The following is a 19,025-nucleotide window of genomic DNA, read 5'->3' as shown; positions in this document are numbered from 1 at the left end:
GAACAAAGAACAAATTTATTTGCAATGAAGGCCTCCTGCGGAGACATGGGCTCGATTTAAAAAAATTCAAATATTGGACGATAGACAATACAACACGACATAAAGAGAGACCTAAGATGACAACATAGCAAGGCAGCAACACGTAACTTTACGGCATGGTAGCAACACACGACAGTAACATGGTAGCAACACAACATGGTAGCAGCACTAATAAGCATGGTACAAACATTATTGGGCACAGACAACAGCACAAAGGGCAAGAAGGTAGAGACAACAATACATCATGATATTAGTCGTTTATCTAGCGTGTCCTGTGCTGCATATAATCAATACAACGCTGGGGGATTTCAGCGTTTGTGAAAAGAGCACAACTGTTGAACGACTGTACCTAACCGTAAACACATGCCTTTCTTAAAATCAATACACAGAAGTATATGTTTTTAAACTTGCATATTTAGCTAAAAGAAATCCAGGTTATCAGGCAATATTAACCAGGTGAAATTGTAATTTCTCTTGCGTTCATTTGCACGCAGAGTCAGGGTATATGCAACAGTTTGGGCCGCCAGGCTCATTGCAAACTAATTTGCCAGAATTTTAGGTAATTATGACATAATATTGAAGGTTGTGCAATGTAACAAGAATATTTAGACCTAGGGATGCCACCCGTTAGATAAAATACAGAACGGTTACATTTCACTGAAATAATAAACGTTTTGTTTTCGAAATTATAGTTTCCGGATTCGACCATATTAATGACCAAAGGCTCGTATTTCTGTGTGTTATTATATTATAATTAAGTCTATGATTTGATAGAGCAGTCTGACTGAGCAGCAGCAGGCTCGTAAGCCTTCATTCAAACAGCACTTTTGTGCGTTTTGCCAGCAGCTCTTCGCAAGCACAGCATTGTTTATGACTTCAAGCCTATCAGCCTAATGGCTGGTGTAACCGATGTGAAATGGCTAGCTAGTTAGCGGGGTGCGAGCTAATAGCGTTTCAAACGTCACTCGCTCTGAGACTTGGAGTGGTTGTTCCCCTTGCTCTGCATGGGTAACGATGCTTTGAGGGTGGCTGTTGTCGATGTGTTCCTGGTTCGAGCCCAGGTAGGGGCGAGGTGAGGGACGGAAGCTTTTCTGTTACACTGGCAATACTAAAGTGCCTATAAGAACATTCAATAGTCAAATGTATATGAAATACAAATGGTATAGGGAGAAATAGTCCTATAAATACTATTAAGGACAACCTAAAACGTCTTACCTGAGAATATTGAAGTCTCATGTTGAAAGGAACCACCAATTTTCATATATTCTCATGGTCTGAGCAAGGAACTTAAACGTTAGCTTTCTTACATAGCACATATTGCACTTTTACTTCTCCAACACTGTGTATTTAAACCAAATTGAACATGTTTCATTATCTAATTGAGGCTAAATTGATTTTATTGATGTTTTATATTAAGTTAAAATAAGTGTTCATTCAGTAGTGTTGTAATTGTCATTATTACAAATACATTTTTAAAAATTCAATAATCGGTATCGGCTTTGAAAAATCATAATCGGTCGACCTCTAGTATTCACCCCTGTCGCTGTCCTCTGAAGGACTTTTCTGAGGAGAACCTGATTTTACATTATGCTAATATGTTATTCACCCCTCTCGCTGTCCTCTGAAGGACTTTTCTGAGGAGAACCTGATTTTACATTATGCTAATATGTTATTCACCCCTGTCGCTGTCCTCTGAAGGACTTTTCTGAGGAGAACCTGATTTTACATTATGCTTATGTTATTCACCCCTCTCGCTGTCCTCTGAAGGACTTTTCTGAGGAGAACCTGATTTTACATTATGCTAATATGTTATTCACCCCTCTCTCTGTCCTCTGAAGGACTTTTCTGAGGAGAACCTGATTTTACATTATGCTAATATGTTATTCACCCCTCTCTGTCCTCTGAAGGACTTTTCTGAGGAGAACCTGATTTTACATTATGCTTATGTTATTCACCCCTCTCGCTGTCCTCTGAAGGACTTTTCTGAGGAGAACCTGATTTTACATTATGCTAATATGTTATTCACCCCTCTCTCTGTCCTCTGAAGGACTTTTCTGAGGAGAACCTGATTTTACATTATGCTAATATGTTATTCACCCCTCTCTCTGTCCTCTGCAGAAGGACTTCTCTCGTCGGGTGGAGCTGCAGGCGTCTGACGTGGAGCTTTGGTTGGGATTCATCACCTTCCTGTGTGAGGTTTTTGGAACCATGAGGTCCAGCGCTGGGGAACCGTTTAGGGTGTTGGTCTGTCCTATATACACCTGTCTCCGAGAGGTGAGTCCCCTGTTCCCTACACACCTCCACCTGGGGAACCGTTTAGGGTGTTGGTCTGTCCTATATACACCTGTCTCCGAGAGGTGAGTCCCCTGTTCCCTACACACCTCCACCTGGGGAACCGTTTAGGGTGTTGGTCTGTCCTATATACACCTGTCTCCGAGAGGTGAGTCCCCTGTTCCCTACACACCTCCACCTGGGGAACCGTTTAGGGTGTTGGTCTGTCCTATATACACCTGTCTCCGAGAGGTGAGTCCCCTGTTCCCTACACACCTCCACCTGGGGAACCGTTTAGGGTGTTGGTCTGTCCTATATACACCTGTCTCCGAGAGGTGAGTCCCCTGTTCCCTACACACCTCCACCTGGGGAACCGTTTAGGGTGTTGGTCTGTCCTATATACACCTGTCTCCGAGAGGTGAGTCCCCTGTTCCCTACACACCTCCACCTGTCTACCACTACACTAACACACCTCCACCTGGAGAACCGTTTAGGGTGTTGGTTTGTCCCGTGTAAACACACACACCCACGGACATTCCACCTCTGCTCAACTATGTAGCCATCTAATCTACAATCTATAATGTTGGATATCTTCTTATATCCAGTCTAGCAGTACCACTTATAGGCCGGAAATTATTTCTAGTGTGGATATTGGAACAGACTCGGTTGTCTCTCGGTGACTGGGTGTGTCACACATGCTATGTGGATATATCCTCAACCAGTAATTCACTACGATAACAAAGCATCCTTATTCAGAAGGCCCCTCCATCCGTCCGTCATTCCCACAGCACAGCATAGTACTCTGGGTAATTGGGGGGGAAGATGATTCCGGTAACACCTGCCTCACCTCAGAGTTCCAATTTCCATCAGCGGAGGAGGTCTGTCACATTGGCTCAGACCGTTTCCATAGGAACCAGAGACCGCAGACAGACGCGGTAATAAACTGGGGCTTATCCGGTAGAGAAAGCAGAAGTGGTCAAAACAGTGAGTGGAGCATGGAGGGTTTAGATTAATGGTTAGCATGAAATCAATTACCAGAGAAGCCACCAAGACAGTACAGCATTTAGCCTATCATAGCCTGGATCCTAGAGGGCACTGGATCTGTTTCTGCAGTATAGCCAACTTCTAGTTGATGTCATGTCAAACAATTGACCGTAGGTGTTGTGAAAGACTGTACAAAACAGATCTGGGTTCCAGGCTAGTAATTTTCCTTCGTATTCCTAGCCAGTGGTACAGTAACATGTTATAGTTGGGGGGCTAGTGTGAGGAGAAAGAGCTGCTTCTCTGCCTGCCTGCCTCCCTCCCTGCCAGTACTCCCCCTCTCTATCTCAGTGATGAAAGATGTGTTTATCTGGTTTCCATGGTGACATCCTATATCCAGCCATTCGTGTAGATACAGTGCATTCTGAAAAAGTATTCAGAAAAAAACTATTGAATGTATTTTAAGAATGAGGCTGCAATGTAACAACATGTGGAAAAAGTCACTGGATCTGAATGCTTTCTGAATGCACCACACACACACACACACACACACACACACACACACACACACACACACACACACACACACACACACGCTGCACTTCAGCAGGCTCTCTGGTGTCTGCAGTGACAGCCGTGGTCTTCCTCTAGACCAGGGGTAGGCAACTAGATTCAGGATGATTTTTGTTGGAGCGAGAGGGTCAGGGGCCCAGAAAATCATTATACCTTGATTACATTGATACACGATTACATGAGTCTCTTTATTTTTGGGAATATTTGGGAACAGATTTCCTAAACTAAAGTAATTTTAGCTGAATTCCTGCTGATTTTAGTATTTTTTTAAAAATCACAATTTAGATTTTTTTTTTTTTTTTACAAAAATATTTTTTGGGCAAATAAAAAAACAGTAGCCTCCTGTTGCCGACCTCGAGTCTGTCAGGCTTCTCTCCTTTCAGCAGAGGAGTGACATTACAGCGACTGTCACTCGTACACGCCTGCCAGAGAGTGGGAGCGTGAGATGAGCAGAGGTGTAGCCTGTACCTCCCACTTCTACTGTTCATTCAAGGTCACACAACAGGGAGCCTGCCACCCCCGCCTATACACCCCCACACACACACACACACACACCACTGGCATGTGCCAGCCAGGTACTCCCCATGGAGCAAAGCAATCTAACACTTCCATAGACTGTAGGGCTGTTAAACAGTGACGGGGAGGCAGGCAGGCAGGCACACCTCTCACATTCCTATACTCTGTATTATTACCATTATACTGGGTTACACGGAGGGACACTGGGAGCAGGCTGGAGGACCTAGAGGACACTGGGAGCAGGCTGGAGGACCTAGAGGACACTGGGAGCAGGCTGGAGGACCTAGAGGACACTGGGAGCAGGCTGGAGGACCTAGAGGACACTGGGAGCAGTCTGGCTGAGGGCTGTTAGAGCAACATGCTCCCATTGGTCTGGCTGAGGGCTGTTAGAGCAACATGCTCCCATTGGTCTGGCTGAGGGCTGTTAGAGCAACACTCCAGGTTGCAGTGGGCTGTTAGAGCAACACTCCAGGTTGCAGTAGACACGGGTCTGGCTGAGGCAGCGCAACACTCCAGGTTGCAGTAGACACGGGTCTGGCTGAGGGCTGTTAGAGCAACACTCCAGGTTGCAGTAGACACTGGTCTGGCTGAGGGCTGTTAGAGCAACACTCCAGGTTCCAGTAGACACGGGTCTGGCTGAGGGCTGTTAGAGCAACGCTCCAGGTTGCAGTAGACACTGGTCTGGCTGAGGGCTGTTAGAGCAACACTCCAGGTTGCTGACACGGGTCTGGCTGAGGGCTGTTAGAGCAGCGCTCCAGGTTGCAGTAGACACGGGTCTGGCTGAGGGCTGTTAGAGCAACACTCCAGGTTGCAGTAGACACGGGTCTGGCTGAGGGCTGTTAGCGCAATGCTCCAGGTTGCAGTAGATTTGGGTCTGGCTGAGGGCTGTTAGAGCAACACTCCAGGTTGCAGTAGACACTGGTCTGGCTGAGGGCTGTTAGAGCAACACTCCAGGTTGCAGTAGACACTGGTCTGGCTGAGGGCTGTTAGCGCAACGCTCCAGGTTGCAGTAGACACGGGTCTGGCTGAGGGCTGTTAGCGCAACACTCCAGGTTGCAGTGGGCTGTTAGAGCAACACTCCAGGTTGCAGTAGACACGGGTCTGGCTGAGGGCTGTTAGAGCAACACTCCAGGTTCCAGTAGACACGGGTCTGGCTGAGGGCTGTTAGAGCAACACTCCAGGTTGCAGTGGGCTGTTAGAGCAACACTCCAAGTTGCAGTAGACACGGGTCTGGCTGAGGGCTGTTAGCGCAACACTCCAGGTTGCAGTAGACACGGGTCTGGCTGAGGGCTGTTAGCGCAACACTCCAGGTTGCAGTAGACACGGGTCTGGCTGAGGGCTGTTAGCGCAACACTACAGGTTGCAGTAGACACGGGTCTGGCTGATGACTGTTAGAGCAACACTCCAGGTTCCAGTAGACACGGGTCTGGCTGAGGGTTTAGCGCAATCCAGGTTGCAGTAGACACGGGTCTGGCTGAGGGCTGTTAGAGCAACACTCCAGGTTCCAGTAGACACGGGTCTGGCTGAGGGCTGTTAGAGCAACACTCCAGGTTGCAGTGGGCTGTTAAGCAACACTCCAGGTTGCAGTAGACACGGGTCTGGCTGAGGGCTGTTAGCGCAACACTCCAGGTTGCAGTAGACACGGGTCTGGCTGAGGGCTGTTAGAGCAACACTCCAGGTTGCAGTAGACACTGGTCTGGCTGAGGGCTGTCAGAGCAACACTCCAGGTTCCAGTAGACACGGGTCTGGCTGAGGGCTGTTAGAGCAACGCTCCAGGTTGCAGTAGACACTGGTCTGGCTGAGGGCTGTTAGAGCAACACTCCAGGTTGCAGTAGACACGGGTCTGGCTGGGGCTGTTAGAGCAGCGCTCCAGGTTGGTAGACACGGGTCTGGCTGAGGGCTGTTAGAGCAACACTCCAGGTTGCAGTAGACACGGGTCTGGCTGAGGGCTGTTAGCGCAATGCTCCAGGTTGCAGTAGACACGGGTCTGGCTGAGGGCTGTTAGAGCAACACTCCAGGTTGCAGTAGACACTGGTCTGGCTGAGGGCTGTTAGAGCAACACTCCAGGTTGCAGTAGACACTGGTCTGGCTGAGGGCTGTTAGCGCAACGCTCCAGGTTGCAGTAGACACGGGTCTGGCTGAGGGCTGTTAGCGCAACACTCCAGGTTGCAGTGGGCTGTTAGAGCAACACTCCAGGTTGCAGTAGACACGGGTCTGGCTGAGGGCTGTTAGAGCAACACTCCAGGTTCCAGTAGACACGGGTCTGGCTGAGGGCTGTTAGAGCAACACTCCAGGTTGCAGTGGGCTGTTAGAGCAACACTCCAGGTTGCAGTAGACACGGGTCTGGCTGAGGGCTGTTAGCGCAACACTCCAGGTTGCAGTAGACACGGGTCTGGCTGAGGGCTGTTAGCGCAACACTCCAGGTTGCAGTAGACACGGGTCTGGCTGAGGGCTGTTAGCGCAACGCTCCAGGTTGCAGTAGACACGGGTCTGGCTGAGGGCTGTTAGCACAACGCTCCAGGTTGCAGTAGACACGGGTCTGGCTGAGGCTGTTAGCGCAACACTCAGGTTCCAGTAGACACGGGTCTGGCTGAGGGCTGTTAGCGCAACGCTCCAGGTTGCAGTAGACACTGGTCTGGCTGAGGGCTGTTAGAGCAACACTCCAGGTTCCAGTAGACACGGGTCTGGCTGAGGGCTGTTAGAGCACCACTCCAGGTTGCGGTGGGCTGTTAGAGCAACACTCCAGGTTGCAGTAGACACGGGTCTGGCTGAGGGCTGTTAGCGCAACACTCCAGGTTGCAGTAGACACGGGTCTGGCTGAGGGCTGTTAGAGCAACACTCCAGGTTGCAGTAGACACGGGTCTGGCTGAGGGCTGTTAGCGCAACGCTCCAGGTTGCAGTAGACAAGGGTCTGGCTGAGGGCTGTTAGAGCAACACTCCAGGTTCCAGTAGACACGGGTCTGGCTGAGGGCTGTTAGAGCAACACTCCAGGATGCAGTAGACACGGGTCTGGCTGAGGGCTGTTAGCGCAACACTCCAGGTTGCAGTGGGCTGTTAGAGCAACACTCCAGGTTGCAGTGGGCTGTTAGAGCAACACTCCAGGTTGCAGTAGACACTGGTCTGGCTGAGGGCTGTTAGCGCAACGCTCCAGGTTGCAGTGGGCTGTTAGAGCAACACTCCAGGTTGCAGTGGGCTGTTAGAGCAACACTCCAGGTTGCAGTAGACACGGGTCTGGCTGAGGGCTGTTAGAGCAACACTCCAGGTTGCAGTAGACACGGGTCTGGCTGAGGGCTGTTAGCGCAACGCTCCAGGTTGCAGTAGACACGGGTCTGGCTGAGGGCTGTTAGAGCAACACTCCAGGTTCCAGTAGACACGGGTCTGGCTGAGGGCTGTGAGAGCAACACTCCAGGTTCCAGTAGACACGGGTCTGGCTGAGGGCTGTTAGAGCAACACTCCAGGATGCAGTAGACACGGGTCTGGCTGAGGGGCTGTTCAACGCTCCAGGTTGCAGTAGACACGGGTCTGGCTGAGGGCTGTTAGCGCAACACTCCAGGTTGCAGTGGGCTGTTAGAGCAACACTCCAGGTTGCAGTGGGCTGTTAGAGCAACACTCCAGGTTGCAGTAGACACGGGTCTGGCTGAGGGCTGTTAGAGCAACACTCCAGGATGCAGTAGACACGGGTCTGGCTGAGGGCTGCAGCGCAACGCTCCAGGTTGCAGTAGACATGGGTCTGGCTGAGGGCTGTTAGAGCAACACTCCAGGATGCAGTAGACACGGGTCTGGCTGAGGGCTGTTAGCGCAACGCTCCAGGTTGCAGTAGACATGGGTCTGGCTGAAAGAGCAACACTCCAGGTTGCAGTGGGCTGTGAGAGCAACACTCCAGGTTCCAGTAGACACGGGTCTGGCTGAGGGCTGTTAGAGCAACACTCAGGATGCAGTAGACACGGGTCTGGCTGAGGGCTGTTAGCGCAACGCTCCAGGTTGCAGTAGACATGGGTCTGGCTGAGGGCTGTTAGAGCAACACTCCAGGTTGCAGTAGACACGGGTCTGGCTGAGGGCTCAGAGCAACACTCCAGGTTGCAGTAGACACGGGTCTGGCTGAGGGCTGTTAGAGCAACGCTCCAGGTTGCAGTAGACACGGGTCTGGCTGAGGGCTGTTAGAGCAACACTCCAGGTTGCAGTAGACACGGGTCTGGCTGAGGGCTGTTAGCGCAACGCTCCAGGTTGCAGTAGACACGGGTCTGGCTGAAAAAGAGCAACACTCCAGGTTGCAGTAGACACGGGTCTGGCTGAGGGCTGTTAGAGCAACACTCCAGGTTGCAGTAGACACGGGTCTGGCTGAGGGCTGTTAGCACAACACTCCAGGTTGCAGTAGACACGGGTCTGGCTGACGGCAGTCAGATTACATATTACACTCGCTCAAATGCAGGCCTGGTGTGATGTAGCCTATATATTCTTGGCTGTCTATGGACTGGTAGAGCAGGTTTAGGTGTGTTGAGTGTGTTTCTGGAGGTACTAAAAAAACATGACAGGTGTATAGTATTATGTATTTAAATCCAGGTATGAATGATGGGGTTTGAATGGATGGTCTTCGAAGAGGACTTTAGGTGGAACTGCCTCACAAACCACAATTATAAAAGTTAAGAAAATGCTACGCCTTGTTTGATTGAATGATGTGAATGAATGAATGATATGTGTTTGTGGTATTGCTACGTATAACTAGGAAAAGCCTCCCAATGAGAATAAAGGTCACAGGCCGGGAAGTGGCAATGTCATAATGGATGATGTCAGAATTCACACAGGATTCCGGAGCGGAATGTTTGTGGACGTCTGGGAGTTCTCAGTGTCCCTGGGAAAGGAGGTGGGACTGGGGGAGTGGGAGGGGTGGTTGAGGGATTGTGCCACTTATGCAGGTTGGCTGTGGTGTCAGTAACGTTAGAGCCTGGCAACCGTCAGTGTAGTGCGTCTCCAGGGGTGTCATTATGTGGGACGTCTCAGCTTACATCCCCAGTCCCACTGATGCACATTCTAGGAATGACAAGCCTTCAGTAATTACTGCAGTTCACCAGGAATCCTTCCTAGAATTCATCTCACACATGAACATAGTGATCACATGCCCTCCAGCAGCTGAAGTCAACTGGGAAACTGGTATGACAGTAAACCCTTGTAGTGCAGTTGCTCAGTTACTTTTGAATCTAAAAGTAATAGATATTTTGATTATAGTCAACTCTGGGGTGTTTTCCCACAACATTCTAAGAAACCTGTTGACACAATGCTTCATTTAGTAACTTGCTAAAGTTAATCAATCCATACATTTTCAAGGTTGAACTTTCTGCTTCATGGTCACTTAGCATTCTTAACTACTAGACCAGGTATATTCAACATTGGGTCTGCGTGGAGGTACTGCAGGCGGTCAGTGTGTATGTACAGGACCAGGCAAAGTTTGGACACCTACTCATTCAAGGATTTGTCTTTATCTTACTATTTTCTACATTGTAGATTAATAGTGAAGACCTCAACATATCAAGATTTTAGATTCTTCAAAGTAGCCACCCTTTGTCTTGATGACAGCTTTGCACACTCTTGGCATTATCTCAACCAGTTTCACCTGGAATGCTTTTTCAACAGTCTTGAAGGAGTTGGCTGCTTTTCCTTCACTCTGCCATCCAACTCTTCCCGTTCCATCTCAATTAGGTTGAGGTTGGGTGATTGTGTAGGCCAGGTCATCTGATGCAGCACTCCATCACTCTCCTTCTTGGTCAAATAGCCCTTATACAGCCTGGAGGTGTGTTGGGTCATTGTCCTGTTGAAAAACAAATGATAGTCCCATTAAGCGCAAACCAGATGGGATGGCGTATCGCTGCAGAATGCTGTGGTAGCCATGCTGGTTAAGTGTGCCTTGAATTCTAAATAAATCACACAGTATCACACCTCCTCCTCCGTGCTTCACGGTGGGAACCACACATGCAGAGATCATCCGTTCACCAACTCTGCGTTTCACAGAAGACACGGCGGTTGGAAGCAAAAATCTCATTTGGACCCATCAGACCAAAGGGCAGATTTCCACCAGTCTAATATCCATTACTTGTGTTTCTTGGCCCAAGCAAGTCTCTTCTTCTTGCTGCTGTCCTTTAGTAGTAGCAGCAAAAAAAAATGAATTTGGGAATAAACAGACATAGGCAGAAAATATGAAGTCAGTTTTCTACTGTGCATGACTGCACTTCCTGTCATCCTACAGCACCCCATTCTGGGGGAAGTTAATGTACGGTCTAATATTGACTATGCATCCAAAAGAGATTGGGCCATCCTAGAAATGTTTTAGTGAAATATTATAACATTTAGCAGACACTTTTATCCAAAAGCGATTTACAGTCGTGTGGATACATTTTTACGTGTAGGTGGTCCCAGGAATCAAACCCAATATCCTGGTCTTGCAATGCTCTGCCAGGATGGATGACAAGGTAATAAATGATTTGTGAAGCCTCAATTTAACATGACCTATAAGGCCTTGATTAAGTGATGCTTATGCCACCTGTTATAAAGCACAGGTTTATGTCACACAGTTATGCCACATTTATGAGTCCTTTATAAAGCATGACATACGGTTATAGATTTGTAAAACATTTATGTAGTGTTTATAGAGCAGGACATACGGTTGGTTCTAGATTTGTAAAGCATTTATGTAGTGTTTATAAAGCAGGACATATGGTTCTAGATTTGTAAAGCATTTATGTAGTGTTTATAAAGCATGACATATGGTTCTAGATTTGTAAAGCATTTATGTAGTGTTTATAGAGCATGACATACGGTTATAGATTTGTAAAGCATTTATGTAGTGTTTATAAAGCATGACATACGGTTATAGATTTGTAAAACATTTATGTAGTGTTTATAAAGCATGACATACGGTTATAGATTTGTAAAACATTTATGTAGTGTTTATAGAGCATGACATACGGTTATAGATTTGTAAAACATTTATGTAGTGTTTATAAAGCATGACATACGGTTATAGATTTGTAAAACATTTATGTAGTGTTTATAGAGCAGGACATACGGTTATAGATTTGTAAAACATTTATGTAGTGTTTATAAAGCAGGACATACGGTTATAGGTTTATAAAGCAGGACATACGGTTATAGATTTGTAAAACATTTATGTAGTGTTTATAAAGCAGGACATACGGTTATAGATTTGTAAAACATTTATGTAGTGTTTATAGAGCAGGACATATGGTTCTAGATTTGTAAAACATTTATGTAGTGTTTATAGAGCAGGACATACGGTTATAGATTTGTAAAGCATTTATGTAGTGTTTATAAAGCATGACATACGGTTATAGATTTGTAAAGCATTTATGTAGTGTTTATGAAGCCTTTTTAAGCTGCGGGACCCAAACGGTCATGGACCTCTAGTCCTACAACACGTATGAAAATGGCCAATGGAAGAACTCTTGTTCAAATTGCACCGTTTATGATATTTTGTACCAAAATGCGTTTACTGAACAGCAGCGTACCGTAGCATAGTGTGTTTACTGAACAGCACCGTACCGTAGCATAGTGTGTTTACTGAACAGCAGCGTACCGTAGCATAGTGTGTTTACTGAACAGCACCGTACCGTAGCATAGTGTGTTTACTGAACAGCACCGTACCGTAGCATAGTGTGTTTACTGAACAGCACCGTACCGTAGCATAGTGTGTTTACTGAACTGCACCGTACCGTAGCATAGTGTGTTTACTGAACTGCACCGTACCGTAGCATAGTGTGTTTACTGAACAGCACCGTACCGTAGCATAGTGTGTTTACTGAACAGCAGTGTACTGCACCGTAGCATAGTGTGTTTACTGAACAGCACCGTACCGTAGCATAGTGTGTTTACTGAACAGCAGCGTACTGCACCGTACCGTAGCATAGTGTGTTTACTGAACAGCACCGTACCGTAGCATAGTGTGTTTACTGAACAGCAGCGTACTGCACCACCGTAGCATAGTGTGTTTACTGAACAGCACCGTACCGTAGCATAGTGTGTTTACTGAACAGCAGCGTACCGTAGCATAGTGTGTTTACTGAACAGCACCGTACCGTAGCATAGTGTGTTTACTGAACAGCACCGTACCGTAGCATAGTGTGTTTACTGAACAGCAGCTTACCGTAGCATAGTGTGTTTACTGAACAGCACCGCACCGTAGCATAGTGTGTTTACTGAACAGCACCGTACCGTAGCATAGTGTGTTTACTGAACAGCACCGTACCGTAGCATAGTGTGTTTACTGAACAGCAGCGTACCGTAGCATAGTGTGTTTACTGAACAGCACCGTACCGTAGCATAGTGTGTTTACTGAACAGCAGCGTACCGTAGCATAGTGTGTTTACTGAACAGCACCGTACCGTAGCATAGTGTGTTTACTGAACACAGCACCGTACCGTAGCATAGTGTGTTTACTGAACAGCACCGTACCGTAGCATAGTGTGTTTACTGAACAGCAGCGTACCGTAGCATAGTGTGTTTACTGAACAGCACCGTACCGTAGCATAGTGTGTTTACTGAACAGCAGCGTACCGTAGCATAGTGTTTACTGAACAGCACCGTACCGTAGCATAGTGTGTTTACTGAACAGCACCGTACCGTAGCATAGTGTGTTTACTGAACAGCACCGTACCGTAGCATAGTGTGTTTACTGAACAGCACCGTACCGTAGCATAGTGTGTTTACTGAACAGCACCGTACCGTAGCATAGTGTGTTTACTGAACAGCACCGTACCGTAGCATAGTGTGTTTACTGAACAGCAGCGTACTGCACCGTACCGTAGCATAGTGTGTTTACTGAACAGCAGCGTACCGTAGCATAGTGTGTTTACTGAACAGCAGCGTACCGTAGCATAGTGTGTTTACTGAACAGCAGCGTACCGCACCGTACCGTAGCATAGTGTGTTTACTGAACAGCAGCGTACCGTAGCATAGTGTGTTTACTGAACAGCACCGTACCGTAGCATAGTGTGTTTACTGAACAGCACCGCACCGTAGTGTGTTTACTGAACAGCACCGTACCGTAGCATAGTGTGTTTACTGAACAGCACCGTACCGTAGCATAGTGTGTTTACTGAACAGCACCGTACCGTAGCATAGTGTGTTTACTGAACAGCACCGTACCGTAGCATAGTGTGTTTACTGAACAGCACCGTACCGTAGCATAGTGTGTTTACTGAACAGCAGCGTACCGTAGCATAGTGTGTTTACTGAACAGCACCGTACCGTAGCATAGTGTGTTTACTGAACAGCACCGTACCGTAGCATAGTGTGTTTACTGAACAGCAGCGTACCGTAGCATAGTGTGTTTACTGAACAGCAGCGTACCGTAGCATAGTGTGTTTACTGAACAGCACCGTACCGTAGCATAGTGTGTTTACTGAACAGCACCGTACCGTAGCATAGTGTGTTTACTGAACAGCAGCGTACCGTAGCATAGTGTGTTTACTGAACAGCAGCGTACCGTAGCATAGTGTGTTTACTGAACAGCAGCGTACCGTAGCATAGTGTGTTTACTGAACTGCACCGTACCGTAGCATAGTGTGTTTACTGAACAGCACCGTACCGTAGCATAGTGTGTTTACTGAACAGCACCGTACCGTAGCATAGTGTGTTTACTGAACAGCACCGTACCGTAGCATAGTGTGTTTACTGAACAGCAGCGTACCGTAGCATAGTGTGTTTACTGAACAGCACCGTACCGTAGCATAGTGTGTTTACTGAACAGCACCGTACCGTAGCATAGTGTGTTTACTGAACAGCAGCGTACCGTAGCATAGTGTGTTTACTGAACAGCACCGTACCGTAGCATAGTGTGTTTACTGAACAGCACCGTACCGTAGCATAGTGTGTTTACTGAACAGCACCGTACCGTAGCATAGTGTGTTTACTGAACAGCACCGTACCGTAGCATAGTGTGTTTACTGAACAGCACCGTACCGTAGCATAGTGTGTTTACTGAACAGCACCGTACCGTAGCATAGTGTGTTTACTGAACAGCAGCGTACCGTACCGTAGCATAGTGTGTTTACTGAACAGCAGCGTACTGCACCGTAGCATAGTGTGTTTACTGAACAGCAGTGTACTGCACCGTACCGTAGCATAGTGTGTTTACTGAACAGCAGCGTACCGTACCGTAGCATAGTGTGTTTACTGAACAGCAGCGTACCGTAGCATAGTGTGTTTACTGAACAGCAGCGTACCGTAGCATGGTGTGTTTACTGAACAGCAGCGTACCGTAGCATAGTGTGTTTACTGAACAGCGGTTAGTGTTTGATTCTGCTCTCACTATCCTGTCTGATTCTGCTCTCACTATCCTGTCTGATTCTGCTCTCACTATCCTGTCTGATTCTCCTCTTGCTATCCTGTCTGATGCTCCTCTCGCTATCCTGTCTGATTCTGCTCTCATTATCCTGTCTGATTCTGCTCTCGCTATCCTGTCTGATTCTGCTCTCCCTATCCTGTCTGATTCTGCTCTCGCTATCCTGTCTGATGCTCCTCTTGCTATCCTGTCTGATGCTCCTCTTGCTATCCTGTCTGATTCTGCTCTCGCTATCCTGTCTGATTCTGCTCTCACTATCCTGTCTGATGCTCCTCTTGCTATCCTGTCTGATGCTCCCCTCGCTATCCTGTCTGATGCTCCCCTCACTATCCTGTCTGATGCTCCCCTCCCTTTCCTGTCTGATGCTCCTCTCGCTATCCTGTCTGATTCTGCTCTCGCTATCCTGTCTGATTCTGCTCTCGCTATCCTGTCTGATGCTCCTCTCGCTATCCTGTCTGATGCTCCCCTCGCTATCCTGTCTGATGCTCCCCTCGCTATCCTGTCTGATGCTCCTCTCTCACACACCCTCCCAGACAAACTGCAGGGAGCTAAGCTCAGGGAGGGTGGGCTTAGCAGTGGCTTGGCGCTGTGCTGCAGCGTGGCACATTATGGAGTGATGAGGCCCAGACCATCTGTTAGCAGGCAGCCAAGTAATTCCCTCAGGGCCAAGCTAGGAGATTCAACCTGCATCTGAAAGTAATGACCCATGGGCCCTGGTCAAAAGTAGTGCACTTTGTAGGAAAATAGGGTACCGTTTCAGAGACAGACACAACATTCACCTCCCCGCCCAGCAACCCTGGGGGACATGCCAAGCGACCTACCGCCCTTCCAGCCATGTCTACCGATGGAGCTTAATGTGTGTTTGTTGTAGTACATAGTTACACCAAGCTAGTCTCTCCTGCTGACTTGAATTTCATAAGGCCCAGTAGCTAGTAGCTTTGAGTGTGCCTAGGCAAGGGCACAATTACATGTTATTACACTAGTATTTGTGAAATATGACAAATATAAGCACCCACAACAAAAACATACAACATTAGGATGTGTTTTCTAGTACAAAATAGTTCCTCACCCTCTGTTTCCCCCACCTCAGCCCAACCCCCTCACCCTTGGTGCTTTCCTGACCAATCACCGCACTTCTTCTACTTCTTCTGCACGGCTCATGAATGATGTTCCCTTCCCGTGTGGATATTTTTTTCTGAACTGGCGCTGTTTAAGTTAGGAAGGCAATTATCTCTGGACCCTGCGGCCCCATCTCCCCGGCTCCCACCCACACAAATCCCTCAGAGGTGAAAGGTCAATGTCTCTGTGAGGGCTGGCCATGGATTGGTTCAGCAGCTTAGGCATAATGCACCAACCACTTCACTCTTAATGGTCTTTAGTGTTTGGAAAATATCTCTGGCACGTGTGCCAAATCGCATCCTATTCCCTTCGTAGTGAATTACTTTTAACCAGAACCTTGTGGGCCCTGGTCAAAAGTAGTGCACTTATAGGGAATGTGGTGCCATTTGGGACACATACTTTTTCAGGGTGGAATTTGTGTACTTAACTTCTTCAGCACTACGTACCGTTATTTTCCTGCTATGGCTCGTAGCTCATGAGAAGTGCATGTCTGTGGTGTGTATTTTTTTCAACTTTTTGGCAGCACAGTCGTCAATTTCCTTTTGTTCTCTGATAGAAAGAACACTCTGACCCTCTACTCCTCTCTACTCCTCGCCTCTCTGCTCCTCGCCTCTCTGCTCCTCGCCTCTCTGCTCCTCGCCTCTCTGCTCCTCTCTACTTTACTCCTCTCTACTCTGCTCCTTTCTGCTCTACTCTGCTCTTCTCTGCCCTGCTCCTCTCTGCTCTACTCTGCTCCTCTCTGCTCCTCTCTACTCTGCTCCTCTCTACTCTGCTCCTCTCTACTCTGCTCCTCTCTACTCTGCTCCTCTCTACTCTGCTCCTCTCTACTCTGCTCCTCTCTACTCTGCTCCTCCTCTCTCCTCTGCTCCTCTACTCTGCTGCTCTGCTCCTCTGCTCTGCTCCTCTACTCTGCTCTTCTCTACTCTGCTCCTCTCTGCTCTGACCTGCTCCTCTACTCTGCTCCTCTCTACTCTGCTCCCCTACTCTGCTCTCGATGTTGTAGCTGTAGAACCTTTTGAGGATCTCAGGACCCATGCCAAATCTTTTTAGTTTCTTGAGGGGGAATAGGCTTTGTCGTGCCCTCCTTACAACTGTCTTGGTGTGTTTGGACCATTCCAGTTTGTTGGTGATGTGGACACCAAGGAACTTGAATCTCTCAACCTGCGCCACTACAACCCTGTCGATGAGAATGTGGGCGTGCTCAGTTCTCCTTTTCCTGTTGTCCACAATCATCTCCTTAGTCTTGGTTATGTTGAGGGATAGGTTGTTATTCTGGCACCACCCAGCCAGGTCTCTGACCTCCTCCCTATAGTCTCATCGTTGTCGGTGATCAGGCCTACCACTGTTGTGTCGTCTGCAAACTTAATAATGGTGTTGGAGTCGTGCCTGGCCATGCAGTCATGAACAGGGATTACAGGAGGGGACTGAGCACGCAACCCTGAGGGGCTCCTGTGTTGAGGATCAGCGTGGCAGATGTGTTGCTACCTACCCTTACAACCTGGGGGCGGCCCGTCAGGAAGTCCAGGATCCAGTTGCAGAGGGAGGTGTTTAGTCCCAGGATCCTTAGCTTAGTGATGAGCTTTGAGGGTACTCTGGTGTTGAACGCTGAGCTGTAGTCAATGAATAGCATTCTCAGGTAGGTGTTCCTTTTGTCCAGTGTGGAGTGCAGTGTGGAGTGCAATGGAGATTGCATCATCTGTGGATCTGTTGGGGCGGTATGCAAATTGGAGTGGGTCTAGAGTTTCTGGGATAATGGTGTTGATGTGAGCCATGACCAGACTTTCGAAGCACTTCATGGCTACGGACATGAGTGCTACTGGTCTGTAGTCATTTAGGCAGGTTGCTCTTGGGGTTGTTCTTGGGCACAGTGGTGGTGGTCTGCTTGAAACATGTTGGTATTACAGACTCAATCAGGGACATGTTGAAAATGTCAGTGAAGACACCTTCCAGTTCATCAGCAAAGAGCACACGTCCTGGTAATTTGTCTGGCCCCGCAGCCTTGTGAATGTTGACCTGTTTAAACGTCTTACTCACGTCGGCTTCAGAGAGCGTGATCACACAGTCGTCCGGAACAGCTGATGCTCTCATGCATGCCTCAGTGTTGCTTTCCTCAAAGGGAACATAGAAGTGATTTAGCTCGTCTGGTAGGCTCGTGTCACTGGGCAGCTTGCGGCTGTGCTTCCCTTTGTAGTCTGTAATAGTTTGCAGGCCCTGCCACATAAGATGAATGTCGGAGCCAGTGTAGTACGATTCAGTCTTAGCCCTGTATTGACTCTTTTCCTGTTTGATGGTTCATTGGCGGGCATAGCAGGATTTCTTATAAGCTTCCGGGTTAGAGTTCTGCGCAGCCCACTTGTAGTTTGCCAAAAGGCACCTAAAGGACTCTGACCATGAGAAACAAGATTCTCTTTTTCTGATGAAAACCAGATTGAACTCTTTGGCCTGAATGCCAAGCGTCACGTCTGGAAGAAACCTGGCACCATCCCTACAGTGAAATATAGTGATGGCAGCATCATGCTGTGAGGATGTTTTTCAGTGGGAGGGACTGGGAGACTAGTCAGGATCGAGGGAAAGATGAACGGAGCAAAGTACAACGAGATCCTTGATGAAAACCTGCTCAGGACCTCAGACTGGGGCGAGGGTTCATCCTCCAACAGGACAATGACCCAACGACCCAAAGCACACAGCCAAGACAACGCAGGAGTGGCTTCGGGGCAAGTCTCTGAGTATCCTTGAGTGGCCCAGCCAGAGCCCGGACTTGAACCCGATCGAACATCTCTGGAGAGACCTGAAAATAGCTGTGCAGCAACGCTCCTCATCCAACCTGACAGGAGCTTGAGAGGATATGCAGAGAATAATTAGAGAAACTCCACAAATACAGGTGTACCAGGCTTGTAGGGTCATACCCAAGAAGACTCGAGGCTGTAATCTCTGCCAACATGCTTGAACAAAGTACGGAGTACTTTTATACATTTGCAAAAATGTCTTAAAAAAAAAAAACATTTTTGCTTTGTTCTTATAAGGTATTGTGTAGATTGAGGATTTTTATATTACGTTTTTTTTCTTCATGTTAGATTAAGGCTGTAACTTAAAAACATTTGGAACAAGTCAAGGGTAGAGGAATACTGTCTGAATGTACTGTAATAGTTACGCAGCCAATTAAGACCTGCCAAGA

General features: G+C 47.9%; 1 protein-coding gene across 1 annotated transcript in view; it reads left to right on the top strand.

The window, feature by feature from the left end:
• ctif (CBP80/20-dependent translation initiation factor) overlaps window positions 1-19,025 on the top strand; it is a 210,761-nt gene that overhangs the window by 180,890 nt on the left and 10,846 nt on the right. Inside the window, exon 11 of the mRNA XM_052458739.1 lies at window positions 2,158-2,313. Within this exon, the coding sequence (XP_052314699.1) occupies window positions 2,158-2,313 (156 nt within the window). The remainder of the gene's footprint in view (window positions 1-2,157; window positions 2,314-19,025) is intronic.

Source organism: Oncorhynchus keta, chromosome 12 (assembly GCF_023373465.1).
Source record: "Oncorhynchus keta strain PuntledgeMale-10-30-2019 chromosome 12, Oket_V2, whole genome shotgun sequence".
Classification (NCBI taxonomy): Eukaryota; Metazoa; Chordata; class Actinopteri; order Salmoniformes; family Salmonidae; genus Oncorhynchus; species Oncorhynchus keta.
This window is presented reverse-complemented; position numbering and strand designations above follow the sequence as displayed.